Genomic DNA, 16,855 nt, shown 5'->3' on the forward strand with positions numbered 1-16,855 from the left:
GAATAATTAATACTGCATGTAGTTTTAAAAAAATGCAAGAAGGTATAGACTGTGGCTCAACTAGGGCCATTTTGACCCCTCAAGGGACATTTGGCAAAGCGAGGAGACATCTTTGTTGTCACAACTGGGGATGCTACTGGCATCTAGTAGATATAGGCCAAAGATGCTGCTAAATATCCTACAGTGCATAGGACAGCCCCCACAACAAGGGATTATCTGGCTCAAACTGTCAATAGTGCTGAGATTGAGAAACCTTAGTATAGAGTGAAAGGCATATCTTCCTCCTAACCCTCTCAGAAGTAACCACTGTTACCAGTTTGTGTATATTTCTAAAAATCGTTTGTGCATATTAAAGGATATGAGTTGTTGACACAAATAAATTAGTTTTCTGTTCTGTTGGGGGATCTCAAAGCTTTAGTTTTCTCTGTTATTGAATGTAGAAAGAGTACCAGAAATGTGAATGGCAAAGTTGATACTCTCCTGTGAAAGCTGAAGAGTTTAGCACATCCTGACCCGGACAGAAAGCCAGTACCCCTACCCCTTGAAGGAAGTTAGAGGAGGGAGCTGAATGAACTGGTGCCTTTTCTGGCTTCCTACACAAAATGTTATTGTCAAAGATCAATCATGGGGCCGGCCTGGTGGTGTAGGGGTTAAGATTGCACACTCCACTTAAGCAGCTCAGGGTTTGCAGGTTTGGATCCCAGGCATGGACCTACACACTGCTCATCAAGCCATGCTGTGGCAGGATCCTACATACGAAACAGAGGAAGATTGGCACAGATGTTAGCTCAGCAACAATCTTCCTCAAGCAAAAAGAGGAAGATTGGCAACAGATGTTAGTTCAAGGCCAATCTTCCTCACCAAAAACAAAGAGATCAGTTCATCATGAGATCTTTCTAGTACCTTTGCTTTTTTCCCTAAGTACTTTATATGGCAGATTTTTTTTTTTTTTTTTTGAGGAAGATTAGCCCTGAGCTAACATCTGCTGCTAATCCTCCTCTTTTTGCTGAGGAAAACTGGCCCTGAACTAACATCCATGCCCATCTTCCTCTTTATATGTGGGATGCCTACCACAGCATGGCTTGCCAAGCAGTGCCATGTCTGCACCTGGGATCCAAACTGGCAAGCCCCGGGCCGCTGAAGCAGAACTTGCACACTTAACCGCTGTGCCACCAGGCCAGCCATATGTGGAAGATTTAAACAAGAGAAACTAAGGGAAATAAGTAAAGGTCAAGAAGAGAAATGGGGGAAAGGTCAGAATATGATCTGTAAAATGATGCTATGCTGGTAGAGGACCAGCCAGTTACTTCCAATTCCTGTCTCTCTACGCTAGAGGCTTCATCAGGTTCAGCTTGGGTAACTTCCTAGGAAACTTCCCAGGTACTGTGTCCCTCATAGTGCCTCACATCAGGAGGCACATACTGTCTGACTGTCTTTCCTTCTCTGATCAAGATCGATCAGTGGGCTCAGGCATCAACTCGATCCACCTCCCTACTCCTCCATGATCCACCTCCCCACTCCTCCACCGTCTCCCTTATAAAGTTTCCCATCAGCTTTTCACCTAATGTGATGGTTCTCAATCTTGGCTGCACAATGGAATTACCTGGGGAGCTTTAAGAAAAATCTCCATGTGCAGGCCACACCCTTGACCTTGTGGGTGAGACCCAGGCATTGTTTTATACAGCTTTTTGTATAATTCCACCGTGCAGCCAATTGGAACCACTGACCTAATGGTTTTAGCAGCCTTAGAAAATCATAACCCAGATCCATTATTTCATTAGATGCTGCAAAATGATGACATTTTAATTCTATCATTCCTTCCACATTTATTGGCTGGAAGTCTTCCATAAAGAAGAATTTTCCTTTGTCAGCTCATTGGTTTACTCTGAATATAGTCCAAAAAGGACAGGCAGAGTAGATGCTTGGTTCATTCTCTTTATTTACTAGCTTTCAGAATAATGAATTGGTGCCCTACTAACCTCCAAAGTTATGTATGCCATAAGATTTTTTTTCATACCACTGTGAATACATGGATTTTAACATTTGGATATGTCAGATATGGTGGTGTTTTACTCCACTGCCATCATCATTCATTTTGATGCTCAAATTGTTCAGTCTTTGGCCTGTGGGAGCACCTTCATGCCTATATCCTTTTCATATAACCCCAGTAGTTTTTGACAGTTTTCTTGCTGTATAGAACTACCATATATTCCAGGTTCATCTTGTACAAACATTTCTCCAAGGAACTGTAGTTCTTTTAACAGCTCATGGTATTTAGAGACCACAATCTGGGTGCTAGAGGTGCCCATTACTTCTGGGTGGATCATTGATGGCAGACCTTACTGTTTGCTAATTCTCTTTTGGGCTGTATCTAACCTGCTCTTTTAATCATTGCTTTGAGTTTTTATCTTCAATGACAATGCTTTCCACTTCCATAAATTTTATTTCTTTTGTTCCAAATCCATGTATTTGTTTCATGGAACTCTAAGTTTTATTATGTTTTGTGTTCCTTCTGTAATGATTTTCAGATGTGTTTCTTTAATGGTCTTTTTCAGAGACTGTATTAATCTGCTGGCGCTGCCATAACAAATACCAGAGACTAGGTGAACAGAAATTTATTTTCTCTTGGTTCTGGAGGCTAGAAGTCCACAATGGAGATCTCAGTAGGGTTTCTTCTGAGGCATTTCTCCTTGGCTTAAATTCGTGGCCATCTTCTCCCTGTGTCTTCACATGGTCTTCTCTCTGTGAGTGTGTCTGTGTCCTAATCTCTTCCTCTTATAAAGACACCAGTCATATTGGATTAGGACCTACCCTAATGACCACATTTTAATTTAACTACCTCTTTAAAGACCGTATCTCCAAATACAGTCAGATTCTGAGGTACTGGGAATTAGGACTTCAACATATGGATTTGTGGGGGGACACAATTCAGCCTGTAATAGAGACCATATGTAATCCTTGAGATATTAATTCTCCTGATTATTCTTTGTGCTGACTATCCCTTATAGGGATATATTTCCTCATGTAGTTTGTAATTTTTTATTGTAAGTTCACAATCAGCAAGCTTGTGTTATTTTGTGGGAGTCTCATGTACCTTGGGTTTTAGAAGTGCCCTAACAGAACAGTTTTGCATACACAAACACTGGTGCCCCAGGGGTTTCGCCATTCTGGATGAATTGTATAGGAAGTTTCTCAGCTTGGGAATCCCACACCACAGGGTACGGTCAATTTACACTCCTCATCCATATGTGGCGTTGGTTTGGTGTTTTCATTTCTCGCTGGACAGTTGTTGTTTATTTTTTTCCACGTAGGCTCCAGACCAGTGACAAGCTTCCACATTGCTTTTTGAGTCAGTAGCCTGATTTCTGGCCTTCTTAACATGAAGGTACAGCCCTTTGAGGATCCTAACTTTGTAGGAAAGTCTCGGTTCCAGCACCCCACGTCTTGTGAGTGCAAAGTTATGTCTCCCATTGGCAAACTCCAACCTCTAAACTGGTTAAATAAAGTACAGTATTTTCCAGTGGTGAAATACTATCAAATACTATCCATGAAAAAGAATAAGGCCTTTATATAGGTACTGATGTGGGAAAGCTCTAAGTGAAAAAAGCAAATGTATTATTCTGCAATTTATGTAAGTATAATAGTCATGTGCATTTATTTAAATGCATAAATTATCTCTGGAAAGATTCACAAACAGCTAGTCACATGCCTGCCTCTGAGGAAGAGAGAAGTGAAAGAGACTTACTTGAAATTTCACTGTACAAATGCCTGTTTTTTCTAGTAAAATCAATTCGTGAAAACCCAGTTCCTAGTTCTTTGGTTATGTACTCACCTCTCTATTTTTGAGTTCCCTCTTCATTTTTGGCACCTGGGAATTTTTCTGTCTTTCAAACTCTGATTTTTTTTCAGTTTGTGTAATTTTTTTTTTTTTATCATCAAGAATGTCTGTGTGTTCAGAGCAAAAGAGGAATCAATAGTAGCTTCATTCTCCATCTTACGAGAAGGTTAAAGTTTCCCCAGAGAGGTGCTTATTTTGTAATTAACAGAAGCCAGTGAGTTTCTTTCTGAGTCTAGAGTTTTAATGAAACCCCCCTTCTGTGTTGTTATTGTTAACATGGTCTTAGCTGACCTGTCCTCTTTCAAAAGCCTCTCTTCTTTCTGGTCTCAGGCCTGCTGAAGTTTGCTGATGATCTTGGCATGGGAGGTACCAGAACACAGACCATCTCTCTTGGCCAAGGCCAAGGCCCTATTGCTGCCAGAATGATCAACACTGCCATCAAAGATGGGACCTGGGTGGTCTTACAGAACTGCCATCTGGCCACGAGCTGGATGCCTGCACTGGAGAAGATCTGTGAGGAAGTGATTGTTCCTGAGAGCACCAACATTAGATTCAGGTGAGATGCTGCCCCACACTGCCTGTTTTGGGCCCCAACCTTGAGCTCCAGACAGCATGCTGGTGGCTGGGAATGCAAAGATGAACAAGTCACAGTTCTGCCTTTAAGAAGCTCTCAGTCTAGCAGAAGACAGCCCATAGGCAAATAATGTTGATACCATGTAATACCTGCTGTACTTGTTTGAACAAGAACCATGTAAGCACAGAAAAGGGAATGGAAAGTTAAGGAAGGCCTAGAGGACTCACACTTGCCTGGGGTTTTGAAGAGTGAGTAGGAGTTTGCCAGGAAGGACATTCCAGGCAGAAAGGACAGCATTTGTAAAAGCAAAGATACATATTAAGGAAACACCAAGAAGTTATCCTCTAACCTGGGGTGTATGCTGTGAGAAGTTGTTGGAGGGAGGTGATGGGAGATGTATCTGGTGTCTGGAAGGTAGATTAAATGTCAACAAATCTGATTTTTAAAAATTATTTGTCTAAAAAAAGAAAAATCCCACCTGTGGCCTGGACACTGTTGTCCTTGCTCTGTCCATTTCTTGGGCTCTGTAGAATTTTAATCAGCATTGGAAACAGCTATTTTTTTGTGTGTGTGAACTTTTAAAGCCCAGCAAGGCTAGGCCTTGGTTTTTGCATTTACAGAACGATGAGATGAACCAGATAGAATTCAAAGCCCCTTTCAACTCAAATGTCCAGTGATTCTCTTATTCCAGGCCAGGAGTCAGCAAATGACAGCCTGTGGGCCAAATCTAGCCTGCTGCCTGTTTTTGCATGGCTTGCAAGCTAAGAATAGTTTTTACATTTTTTAATGTTTGGAAAAAAACAAAAGAAAAATAATATTTCATGACACATGAAAATTATATTAAATTCAAATTTCAGTGTCCAATAATAAAGTTTTATTGAAATATAGCCATGCTCACTCATTTATTGTCTATGATTGCTTTCATGCTACAAATAGTTATAACAGAGACCATGTGGCCTACAAAGCCTAAAACATTTACTCTTCAATCGTTTACAGGAAAAGTTTGCCAACTCCTGCTCTAGGCAACAAAGCTTGCTGGTTATTTTCATTTTAGTCATGTCTGCTTGAAAAAAGGAAAGTGTTTGGTGTTTATTTACAAAGCTAGATTAGGCTGTAGTTGATTGTATTCATGTAAGACTCATGTAAGATTTGTGTAGGAGTTTAAGGAAGTTTAAGGGGGATCCATTAGTTTCAGGAATTCTGTTTGGTTTGGGATGGTTAGTTGATTCATTGACCATCAATGACACACTCAATGAAGAAAAATTTATTCATGCTGACATTTAAGGTCCTAACCCAAAATTCATGAACTCGGCACCTACGGGAGCCCGGAATGTAACGTAAACAAGTGAAGAGGACTGGGCTTTCCACAGTACAATGGCAATCATCATGGGCAATGAGCCTCAGTATTGGACACTAATAGGGAGTGGTGGGGAGTGTGGTGAACTAGAAGCACATGCCCTATAGAGAAGAGCAGCTACTGCTTAATACCAGTTAACTGTTGCCATGCAGGAACGCAGGCCTCTGGTCATCAGATTTTCTGATCATTTTAAAGGGAAGATGGGAATCTAGACTTTTAAAAGAAAGCCTAGATTTTTAAAAGTTGGCAACTACTTTAAAAATATGTTACAGCATTGTATTGGTTTGCATGGTGTGAGCTAAACATTCCCTATCTGCAGACTGAAGTCAGGCCTCAAGCCCCCAGTTTATGACCTCTTCCCTCCCCTCTCAGCCCTGTGCCTGCACCACAGCAGACTACCCACCAAGACTTATTGTATCCCCGACTCTTCCTCCTCCACTCGGTTGCTCAGCCTGTGTCCTGTGTCTATGACTTTCTATCCCCAAATCCACCTGTTGGAAACCTCTCTAATGTCTAGCACACAAAAAGAAACCCACAAAAATGAAACAAAACAGGATGCCATGGAGTGTATGTCACTTGAGTTCAGGTAGGAAAAACAAATGAATGAGAGCCTGGAAGACAGTATGCCAAAGTGTTAATCTGGAGGTGTTAAATTATAATTTTTTTCCTTCTAAATTCGTTTACATATATTCCCTGTATTTTGGTGAACATAGATAACCTTTTATTTTTAAAGGAAGAAATCCTTCATATTCTCAAGGCCCATTTCAAATGCCGTTTCCTCTATGACAGAGGTCAGCAAACTTTTTCTGTAAAAAGCCACATAGTAAATATTTTAGGCTTTGCTAGCCATATGGTCTCTGTCTCAACTCTGCATTGTAGCATGAAAGCTGCCATATATAATATGTAAATGAAGGGGCATGTGCCATTAAAACTTCGTTTTGTGAGAACAAGCTACTGCTGGATTCAGCTCCCTGGTCATAATTTGCAGACTTCTGTTCCGTCTAACCCGTTGAAACCTCTTCTTCCCATGGACACCCCATAGCTTATTATTTCCCTCCCTCCCTGAAGACTTGATTTTATAATGCCTTGTACTATAGCGTTCTGTTTGTTTGTCTTTTCTCCCCTCGCTGGCCTCCATTTCCTCCCCTAGCAGCAAGGCTATGGATATTTGGAAGCTGGAAACAATGCTTTGCTCGCTTTGGCCACTCCTGGGGTGCTGGGTATAGTACTTGACCATAATAGATGCTCAGAAAGTCCAGCAGGGGAGGAGTGGTGTGGTGATTAAGACAAGGCCTTTGGAGTCAGGGAGCCCCAAGTTCACATCTTGTTTCAGTTGTTTCTAAGTGGTGTGTCCTTGAAAAACCTACTTGACCTCTCCATGTCTCTATTTCCTCACTGGTAAAAGGGGATAGTAAATCCTTCCACATAGGGTGGCTGTGAGGATTAAAATAAATGAAGGGACATATATTAAATTCTTAGCATGGGGTTTGGCATCTAGTCTTGCTTAATAGATGGTAGCTATTATATTTTTGTTATTGTTTTTCAACATAACTTATTGCATTGCTCTAAGTAGTTGGGTCTGTTGTTCCTCCAGACTCTGGTTAACCAGCTATCCATCAGAGAAGTTTCCAGTCAGCATCCTCCAGAATGGGATCAAGATGACCAACGAGCCCCCCAAAGGGCTCCGGGCCAACCTTTTGCGCTCCTACCTCAATGACCCCATTTCGGACCCTGTGTTCTTCCAAAGCTGTACAAAGGCAGTGATGTGGCAGAAGCTGTTGTTCGGCCTTTGCTTCTTCCATGCCATCGTTCAAGAGAGGAGAAACTTTGGACCCCTGGGTAAGAGATGACAGTGCACCTGAGTTGCAGGGGGAGAGATCACAGACAGATGCAAGTGTGTGTTCAAGTTTGTACTCAGATAGTGTTGCCAGTAAAATAGGATGTAAGTACATTCCATGCAATATTTGGGACATACTTATGCTAAATATGATTTTTCGTTTATCTGAAATTAAATTTCACTGAGTGTCTGTATTTCTGTTTGATAAATCTGGCAACCTGATCCCCAGGTCCACTGTCAATGTCTGGGGAAAAGGTGATGCTCCAAAATCAGAGGTGCCCTAATTGCTGAAGTAATGTGATAACGAGAGGATTGGGAGCCCTTCCCTTTGGTGTGTATTTGCCCATCTCAGACACAATGGCCATTCTCTGGGGCTTGTCACCAGGTAATTTATAACATTGTAGGTAGTTCTCTTTCCATGTGCATAACACTGACAGAAGAAGAGCTGGCACATTTGTGTGTGCTTCTTGAAAAAATAAAGATAAATTTTTTTGTTAACATAACCTATCCATGGCCTAACTTGAGTAACTCAGTACTCTTGGTGGAGCAGATCATCAAAATGCTTAGTACAGATCCTACATCATCATGATTTTAATGTTGGATTACCTTTCTCTCACCCATGGGCTGCCTCTGATTCTGTTCAATAGCAAATGACCCACCTCGGTATTCTCAGCCATTCTTTGGGGTTACATAAGGATGCAAATTGTCCTCTTGGTGATTCTTTCTGAACATCTTCTTCCTTTCCTTCTACCTTCATACCCTAACCCCAGGTAGCTCCACAGACCTCCTGACCCTTCCATTGAGACAGCCAAGGGAGACCCTCCCTCTGCATTTCCCACACCACATTCTCCCACCTGTGCCAGACCTTTAGAAATCCACGTAACAGTTTGGCTGTAACCAATTGCCCAGGTGTGTTTTGTTTGCCAGAACACAAGTTTTATTATTTTGTTATATTTTTAATTTGAATGTGAGTGTTTAGGAGGAAATTAAACATCTCTGTTGAGCACAGGTCCCACCATACCCTGCTGTCTTACGTCAGGCCCAGTTCACACGTTCATGTCACTTGTCCAGCCCCACTGGGCATTTATCATTATACCCTTGAAAATACAAGCGGTAGTTTCTTTAAGGCCAGCCATCTAGTTCTCCCATGAGCACCAGGAGGGGAATTCTCAAAGCTAACAGTTCCGTTGCCCCATCATGGACACTGCCCTGTAGCTTTGCTTTAGTGTTGTTTTTGGAGCTCGGTGTATTACCACAGTATTCCATCCGGGGTGAATAATTTTCATGCTACCAATCCCAGGATGTTAACATCTTCCTTAACAAATGAGGACATCCATAAAGAAATTGATTTTAGAATAGATGCTTTCTCAGGCAGAGTGGCTCCCATGTTGGCAGTAAATGTCAAGGCTGATCGTTGGCCTGGTGCTTGATATTCATGGGGCTGAAAGAGGCCCTTGATCATAGTGATGCTTAACTCCACTGGCTCAATATCTGAGTGGAAATTGAGAGCTCTCAGCACTAAAGCCCCTAATTCTTCTCTGCCTCATGCAGGTTGGAATATTCCTTATGAATTCAACGAATCTGACCTGAGGATTAGTATGCGGCAGATCCAGATGTTTCTGAATGACTACAAGGAGGTGCCATTTGAAGCTCTGACCTACCTGACAGGTATTTATGGGAGGAGCCTTTGCAGGCATGAACCTCCAGCATCATGCTCCACCCTGCTGTTCCTCTTCTGCTGCCTTTATTCATTTATTTACTCCCTCATTCATTCTTTCAACAAACATTGAGCTCTTATAATGCTGGTTACTGTGCTGGATATTGTTAAAAAAAAAAAAAAAGAAGAAGAAGAAAGAAAGAAAGAAAATTAAGATACAATCCCTACCCTTTAGTGGTTCATAGGGATAAAAATATTTTTAAAAATGACAATACAGTGATAAGTTCAACAAGAGAAACGTTTATAAAGTAGAAAGGCAGCACAATGACTAAATCTCAGGGCTAGGGCAGAGGATGATTATGGAAAACTTCCCAAAGTCATAAACAATGGGTTGTGGGTTTTTTTTAGGAAGATCAGCCCTGAGCTAACTGCTACCAATCCTCCTCTCTTTGCTGAGGAAGACTGGCCCTGAGCTAACATCCATGCCCATCTTCCTCTACTTTATATGTTGGACGCCTACCACAGCATGGCTTGCGAAGCAGTGTCATGTCTGCACCTGGGATCCAAACCAGCGAACCCCGAGCTGCCGAAGCAGAACGTGCGCACTTAACTGCTGTGCCACTGGGCCAGCCCCATAAACAATGGGATTGAAGGGAAGATTAGGAGTTTTACAAGGGGAGGGACAAAAAAGTCACCTAATATATGCTAGTACATATTATGGAAGAATGTAAATGTATAAAACTTGGCCACTGCCCACAACCGTGTAATCCCAGAGACAGGAGTTAAAAATAGATGGGCTAAGTCAATGGAATGCTGTGGCCAAAGGTCAAAATGCAGCTCAACAGAAAAACCCAGGCATCTTCAAGATCACACACTAGTTCCTTCCTCAGGTCCATATGTTAAGGAGTTTGTCTGGATCCTTTCCCCAATCATGTGGCAGGTCCTTTTTACACACAATCAGCACATTGAGACTTCACAGCATCTTATGAGTTCCATGTTAGTGATCCCATTTTACAGACAATGAGAATGAACCTTTAGAGCAGTTGTTGTTAACTGAGGGTGATTTTGCCCCCCAGGGGACATTTGACAGTGCCTGGAGACGTTTTGGGTTGTCACAACTAAAGGGAGATGCTACTGGGTTAAGGCCAGGGATGTTGCTAAACATCCTACAATGCACAGGACAGCCCCACAACACAGAACTATCCAGTCCAACATGTTAACAGTACCAAAGGTGAGAAAGCCTGCTTTAGAATGATCAAGTTTAGCTGTCACACAGACAGAAGAAGAAGGTCACACAGACCTTAACTAAGCACAGTGTCCCCTAACACAAAACCCCAAGTGAGACACACAACTTAAGTTCAGTGGATATTAGTTTGTTGAAAGAACTTCTTCAAAAGGAGTAAGCTATATTCCTATTATTCCAGGCCATCCAGAAGCACATCCCAGGGCCCCTCTTTAGACCAACCACAGAATGGGTGCATAATTGCCCTGGGACACGGTCTTCATACTGGGCTGCCTGCAGCTCGTAAGCTAACCTGCTCCAACTGTGTCAGCCAGCTTGAGGATAGTCACTTTCCAGCTGTACCAGTCAGGATAAACTAGTTAGGTAGAGGTAATAAACAATCCCCAAAACTCAAGGGTGTAAGACATCAAAGGTCTACTTCTTGCCCACTGTACATGTCCAGTCTGAATAGGCAAGGGACTCTGCTCATTATAATTATCTATCAGGGGCACAGTTGGCAAAGACTCCACCAACTTTTGGGCCACCATCTCAACATATACTTGTGTGGTCACTGCCACAGGGATAGCACCGAAGGGCTCACGCCAGGAACTAATGCACAAGAACTTGTCACTTGGCCCCACCCTACTACAAGGGGGTCAAGGCAGTGTAACCTTCCTATGTGCCTGGAAGGAAAGAAGGACCAGATATCGGTGATCATTAGAACTCTCTACTAACACTAACCAAAGAGACAAGTCTCCTTTGGAGAGCTGTTATCAAATTAGATGGGCCGAAATCAGTATATTCTTAATCTGGTACCCCCAGCCCTGTGTCAGGGACAGCGAGAATTTAAGAGAGATATAAGGCACATCCTGGCCCCTATAGGAATTTGTATTCTTACTTCAAAGAGTGGACAGACAAGTAGCTATAAAGAAATGTCCCTTCCTTCATAAACCTAAAACTCAGAGCCTGCAAGGGTATCCCCTCAAAGAAAGTTCGCTCATGAGGGAGTGGTGGTGGGACCTTGCACCATTACTCTGTGCCTAAGATTTACCTTCACTTGGGGTCCCTCTTGGGTGCCCTCTAGCACTGCCATGCTGACTTCAGTGGGGGAAACCACTCTCCCTTTAGTATTGTAGTTCTGGTGGTGTGTAAACCTCTTTACAGCTGGGATAAGCTGTAATATTCAAACTAAACTTTGCTAAAGCCCTGAAAAGTCAACAGAGAGAGCTTCAGAAATCTAGATGGTCTGATTTAAGGTGAAACAGCTTCTGTAGGGCTCAAATTACTCAATAGGTATGAGCTTCCCCTTAATCCTTTACTTCTCCCTTAACAAGCCACCCTGATCTTCCTCCTAGACATTTAGACCCCTCCAAGACCAAGAGAAGCTGAGGCCTCCAACCCCCAACTGGGGTCAAACTTCCTGTTTCTTGTCTGTGGACTTGCCTTTTCCTATAATGTTTGGAATTGGAAATGAGCCTTCACATACACACACTCACACACACACACACACACACACACATCTCCTCCTTGGAGACTAGTGTGTTGTTCTCAACTACTAAATGCCAGGTGGCACCCACATACTATGGAATCTGGACCAACTAGAGAATGTGTCATGGGTGGTGAGTTGGATTTGATGTCTCTTCCAAAGAATAACCTAACTCTTTTTGTAGAACTGAGTCTCAGAGAATGATGTTAATGATGGGGGTAGGGGTTGGGGGAAAGTCATATCCCAAAGCAGTTTATATAGGATAATCTCAATTTTCTAAAATGTATGTATTTATAGTAGCTGTAATTAATTGAATGCTTTCTATATGCTAAGCTTTATGCTAAATGCTTTATAAGCATTATAAGCCTTGTTTATAAGCCTTGTGAGATGGGTACTGCAGTTGTCTCTACTTGACAGATGAGAAACTGCTATTAAATAGCAGAAATTAGAACCCAGGAATTGGCTGGAAAGTGACGGGGCTGGAATTGGAACCCAGGACAGTCTCGTGTCAGAGTTCTTGCCCTGAACCACATTTCTGTAATGCCTTTCACATATATGTACACACACACACACACACACACACACACACAGAAATGTCTGAAAGATGCCTAAATATTAGTAGTTACCTTTGGTGGAACTACTGGTGATTATATTACTTTTCTTTCAGTTTATCTCTATTTTTTAATTTCTTTCTTTCTTTTTTTTTTTGAGGAAGATTAGCCCTGAGCTAACATCTGCTGCCAATCTTCCTCTTTTTGCTGAGGAAGTCTGGCCCTGAGCTAACATCCATGCCAATCTTCCTCTACTTTATATGTGGGATGCCTACCACAGCATGGCTTGCCAAGCAGTGCCATGTCCGCACCCAGGATCCGAACCGGCGAACCCCGGGCTGCCAAAGTGGAACGTGCACACTTAACCACTGCGCCACTGGGCCGGCCGCTATTTTCTAATTTCTAATGTGGTGAACATGTATTATTTCTGTAGCAACCATAATATCAAAACTGTGTTGTCTCATCCCAAGCTTATCATGGTTTTAACAACCCTGTGTCTCAGTAGAGCTCCTTGGCTGGAAGAATCCTCTGTTTTAGATAATGACCAAGTTTATTATGACCTTCCCTGGGCTCAACTTCTTCCTCTGCTGTTTGTCACCAGGGGAATGTAATTACGGAGGCAGAGTGACTGACGACAAAGACAGGCGTCTCCTGCTGTCTCTTCTGTCCATGTTCTACTGTAAGGAAATCGAGCAGGACCATTACTTTCTCGCTCCTGGAGACACTTACTACATCCCTCCCCATGGCTCCTACCAGGTGAGGGGCTGGGGAGGGAGAGGCTCCTCTGTCCCCCAAAGGGGCTCGGCAGCTTCCATGTGGTCAGGGCCTGCGGTGTAGCCAAGGAGGGCCCCGGGGTAGCCCTGGGCTTCCTGACTTGGGCCCTAAGTTATTTCCAACATTCCAAAAAGTCTACAAGAGAGACATTATTACTGTTTAATGAACACTGGGTATTTGGTAGACAAGGTCTTTCAAATATGGGGTTTTCTGGAGGGGAAAGAGGGAAGTGAAGATGAAGCCTTGGTAGTGAACAGGCTGGAATTTGCTACTTGGAAACAAAGATTCAGAAGGTGCCAGAAGGGGAGGGACCAGAAAACTGGATAGGAGAATGATAAAGTGAAGAAGAAAACAAAAAGTCTGAAGGAAGGATGAAAAAGGGGCTTACTTTAATTGAGCACCTATTCTATGCTAAGGCCTTATTCCTTTATAACCTTACTTACCTTGCCATTTACAGATAAGGAAACTGGGATTTCAGGTGACTAGCTCAAGGTTACACAGTCAGTTTGCCATGGAGCTAGGATCAAACCTAGTTCTGTCTGGATTCAAACCCAGTTCTGTCTGACTTCAGAGCCAGTACTACTGGGGAGGAGGGAGGAAGGACGCCAGGGGCTGTAGGGGAGACACTCAGCCTGTCTGACTTCATACTCATTCCCCAGAAAACTGTCTGAGGAGGAGCTAGGGATGTGTGTGTGTGGCCCGTGCTACCAAAACAGTGTGATTCCTGCTTCGATTGGGTCCGGCCAAGCCCTAAGTGGTCTGCGGGACCCCAGGGAACCTGCATTTGTGTCAAGTGAACATTTCCTTTCCAGTCCTATATCGACTATCTCAGGAACCTCCCCATCACAGCCCACCCAGAAGTGTTTGGCCTCCATGAGAATGCTGACATCACCAAGGACAACCAGGAAACCAACCAACTGTTTCAAGGGGTGCTGCTGACCCTCCCTAGACAGTCGGGAGGGAGTGGCAAGTCCCCTCAGGTAACTGGGCTTGAATTCAATTTTCCATGCAGTTTTCCATTTGGTGGGCATGCAGGATTGTGGGTGATGACCAAGATGGCAGAAAAGTAGAGGCTGGCAGACCCCTGAGTGAGGGCATGGATGCTCTGGTCTTATTGCTGAGAGTCCTTAAATATAGAGCTGGGGGCCAGCGCTGGTGGCCTAGTGGTTAAGTTTGGCATGCTTCACTTCGGTGGCCCAGGTTCAGTTCCTGGGCGCAGACCTACACCACTGTCTATCAGTGGCCATACCGTGACAGCAGCTCACATACAAAATAGAGGAAGCTTGGTAACAGGGCAAATCTTCCTCAGCAAAAAATAAGTAAATAAAACTAAATAAATAAATAGAGAGCTGGCAAAGCAGCAGTATTTCCAAAATATCAGCTATTCCTGTATAACCTTCATGATTAGTTGGTATACCCACCTATCATCTATACTATCTATACTCCATTTATGTAATATTTTAAAACTAACTCCATTTTGCTTAAAATCATTTATTTAAAAACTGTACATCAGTACCATAAATGGAAACCCAATACCATTTCCATAAAGTCAAGACAGCCACAAAAAGAAAATGAAAGCTAAATAGTTACTAGGTTCTTCCCAGGCGATGTTGCTGAGGCCTTGCTGGTTTCTTGTGAGAAAGGGAAAGATCAGCAAGTGTTACAGAGTGTTTAATTAGCACTGCCTGACCCGAGACTTTTTCCTTGAGAGGAATGAAAAGAGAAAGGCAGCTGAAACTTGAAAAGAGAGTGACTTTCTCACCATGTGATTCAATATTATTTGCTTCCTGTCCTGGAAACACCTGAAATCATTTTGGGTGCCTCTCTTGGTCAGTCCATGCTTTGTGAAGCGCCGATCCAGTCCACCCTCCTTGGTCTACAGATGAGGGCAAAACAAACCTTGCAGAGGAAGTGACCCACTTCAAGGCAGTCATAAACTCAGAGACAGAGCCAGACCCAGAACCACCATCTTCTGACTCTACCACACCCTGTTCTCTCCCATCTTTCCCTTCCTTTCTTCACCTTCTGAGCTGTTCCATGTTCGACCTCTCTCAACTATGGATTTTGTGTATTTGGTTTCTTGATTTAGCTCACAGTACCATAAGTGGTAATAGGTGTGAAGATAAAGCAGCCTGCTTGGTGTGTCTCAATTTAGGGGTGGAAATTCCCCTCACAGTGGGAAGAGGGAAAGAAGTGTACATTGTAGCACTCCAGATCCACAGGATGGCAGAGCTGTCTCTCTGTTCCACACCCAGGTTCTACTCCCCCTCCTTCCTCTAGGCCTGTCCCTTCCGTACTTGGATAAGCCCGTTGCCCTAGGCTCTTCCCTCAGCTCAGTGCTGAGGAATGGCCTACTGCCTTCCAAGATGTCCATGTAGCCAGCACTGAGCAAGAGTCCCATCTGCACCAGGAGCTGGTCCTAAGGGGTTGGCTGTGAGCCATGGGAGATTCTCTCCCAGGGGCCACCTTGAAGACAGGAGGAGTTCTGCAGGGTTGAGCGCTGCCCTGAGCCTACCTGGCTGATCAGGAATTCCCTGCCTGGCCCTCAGGCTCTTGCTCCAGGTGTGAGAACACTGCTCTCATTGCTCAGCTTTTTACCTTCTGGGATGTAAAGGATGATGTCCTTCCCAATGCTGGTGGGGGATAGGAGTCCTCCTTCTCCCCGAGGCAGAATTGTCTTCTGTAGGGAAGTTCCCAGGAAGGTTCAACAGACTATGTTTAAAAAGATAAATGTTCACTGCTTGAAGTTTACCCAGACAAAGCCACAGCCCACAGGCCTGGTTTCTCATTCACCTCTCTCCTGCCTATACTTTAAGGAAGTGGTTGAGGATCTGGCCCAGGACATACTCTCCAAGCTTCCCAGTGACTTTGACCTGGAGGTGATCATGAAGTTGTACCCTGTGGTCTATGAGGAATCCATGAATACTGTCCTAAGGCAGGAGCTCATCAGATTCAACAGGTGGGCTGATAGTCTTACTTGGATCCTGGAAGTTGGAGTGTGAGGGGTTGGATCTAATGGGCAGTAACTGAGACGGATGCTAGATAAGGGGTTGTTATGATCCTCTGCCCCACCCATAGGGAAGGCTGTAAATACGGGCATCCCAGCACATGTTGGCCCAGGGTTAAATCATTCCTTCTATTCATTCTTTCCCATTCATTCACATGATATGTGTAAAGTCAGGTAAAAACCAATAAACTAGTACCAAGCACAGGCTAACCGTAAAAGTAATCATTAGAGCCACTTTTATTGAGCTCTTTCTTGGTGCCAGATATTGTTTCAAGCACTGTGCATGAGTTGCATTCAAACCACACAGTAGCCTTTTGAAATATGTACAGTTAGTAATCTCTCTAGAGTCACCCTAAGACTGTGGAAGGCAAAAAATTCTTAGATGACATTCTTCCAGTTCCCTGGTCCTTCAGAGTCCGGGCTGTCCCTAAAACTGAGCAATGACCAATGAGGCAAGATAGAGACAAGGAGAATCTGGAGCAGCAAGAACCTTGGACTTAGAGGCAGAGGTGATCACTTTCCTTATGTGGCTTAAATGACTTCTGTGAACCC

The 16,855-nt window shown here is 43.5% G+C and overlaps 1 protein-coding gene across 9 annotated transcripts in view; it reads left to right on the top strand.

The window, feature by feature from the left end:
- DNAH3 (dynein axonemal heavy chain 3) overlaps window positions 1–16,855 on the top strand; it is a 167,162-nt gene that overhangs the window by 146,401 nt on the left and 3,906 nt on the right. For 6 of the 9 annotated variants that reach the window (XM_044747042.2, XM_070484803.1, XM_044747043.2 and 3 more), the window contains 6 exons: window positions 4,169–4,394; window positions 7,364–7,608; window positions 9,158–9,274; window positions 13,124–13,278; window positions 14,109–14,276; window positions 16,113–16,255. In XM_044747042.2, the coding sequence (XP_044602977.2) occupies window positions 4,169–4,394; window positions 7,364–7,608; window positions 9,158–9,274; window positions 13,124–13,278; window positions 14,109–14,276; window positions 16,113–16,255 (1,054 nt within the window). The remainder of the gene's footprint in view (window positions 1–4,168; window positions 4,395–7,363; window positions 7,609–9,157; window positions 9,275–13,123; window positions 13,279–14,108; window positions 14,277–16,112; window positions 16,256–16,855) is intronic. The other 3 variants (XR_011494269.1, XR_011494270.1, XM_070484804.1) reach the window with 2 other exon arrangements.

Source organism: Equus asinus, chromosome 14 (genome assembly GCF_041296235.1).
Source record: "Equus asinus isolate D_3611 breed Donkey chromosome 14, EquAss-T2T_v2, whole genome shotgun sequence".
Lineage (NCBI taxonomy): Eukaryota > Metazoa > Chordata > Mammalia > Perissodactyla > Equidae > Equus > Equus asinus.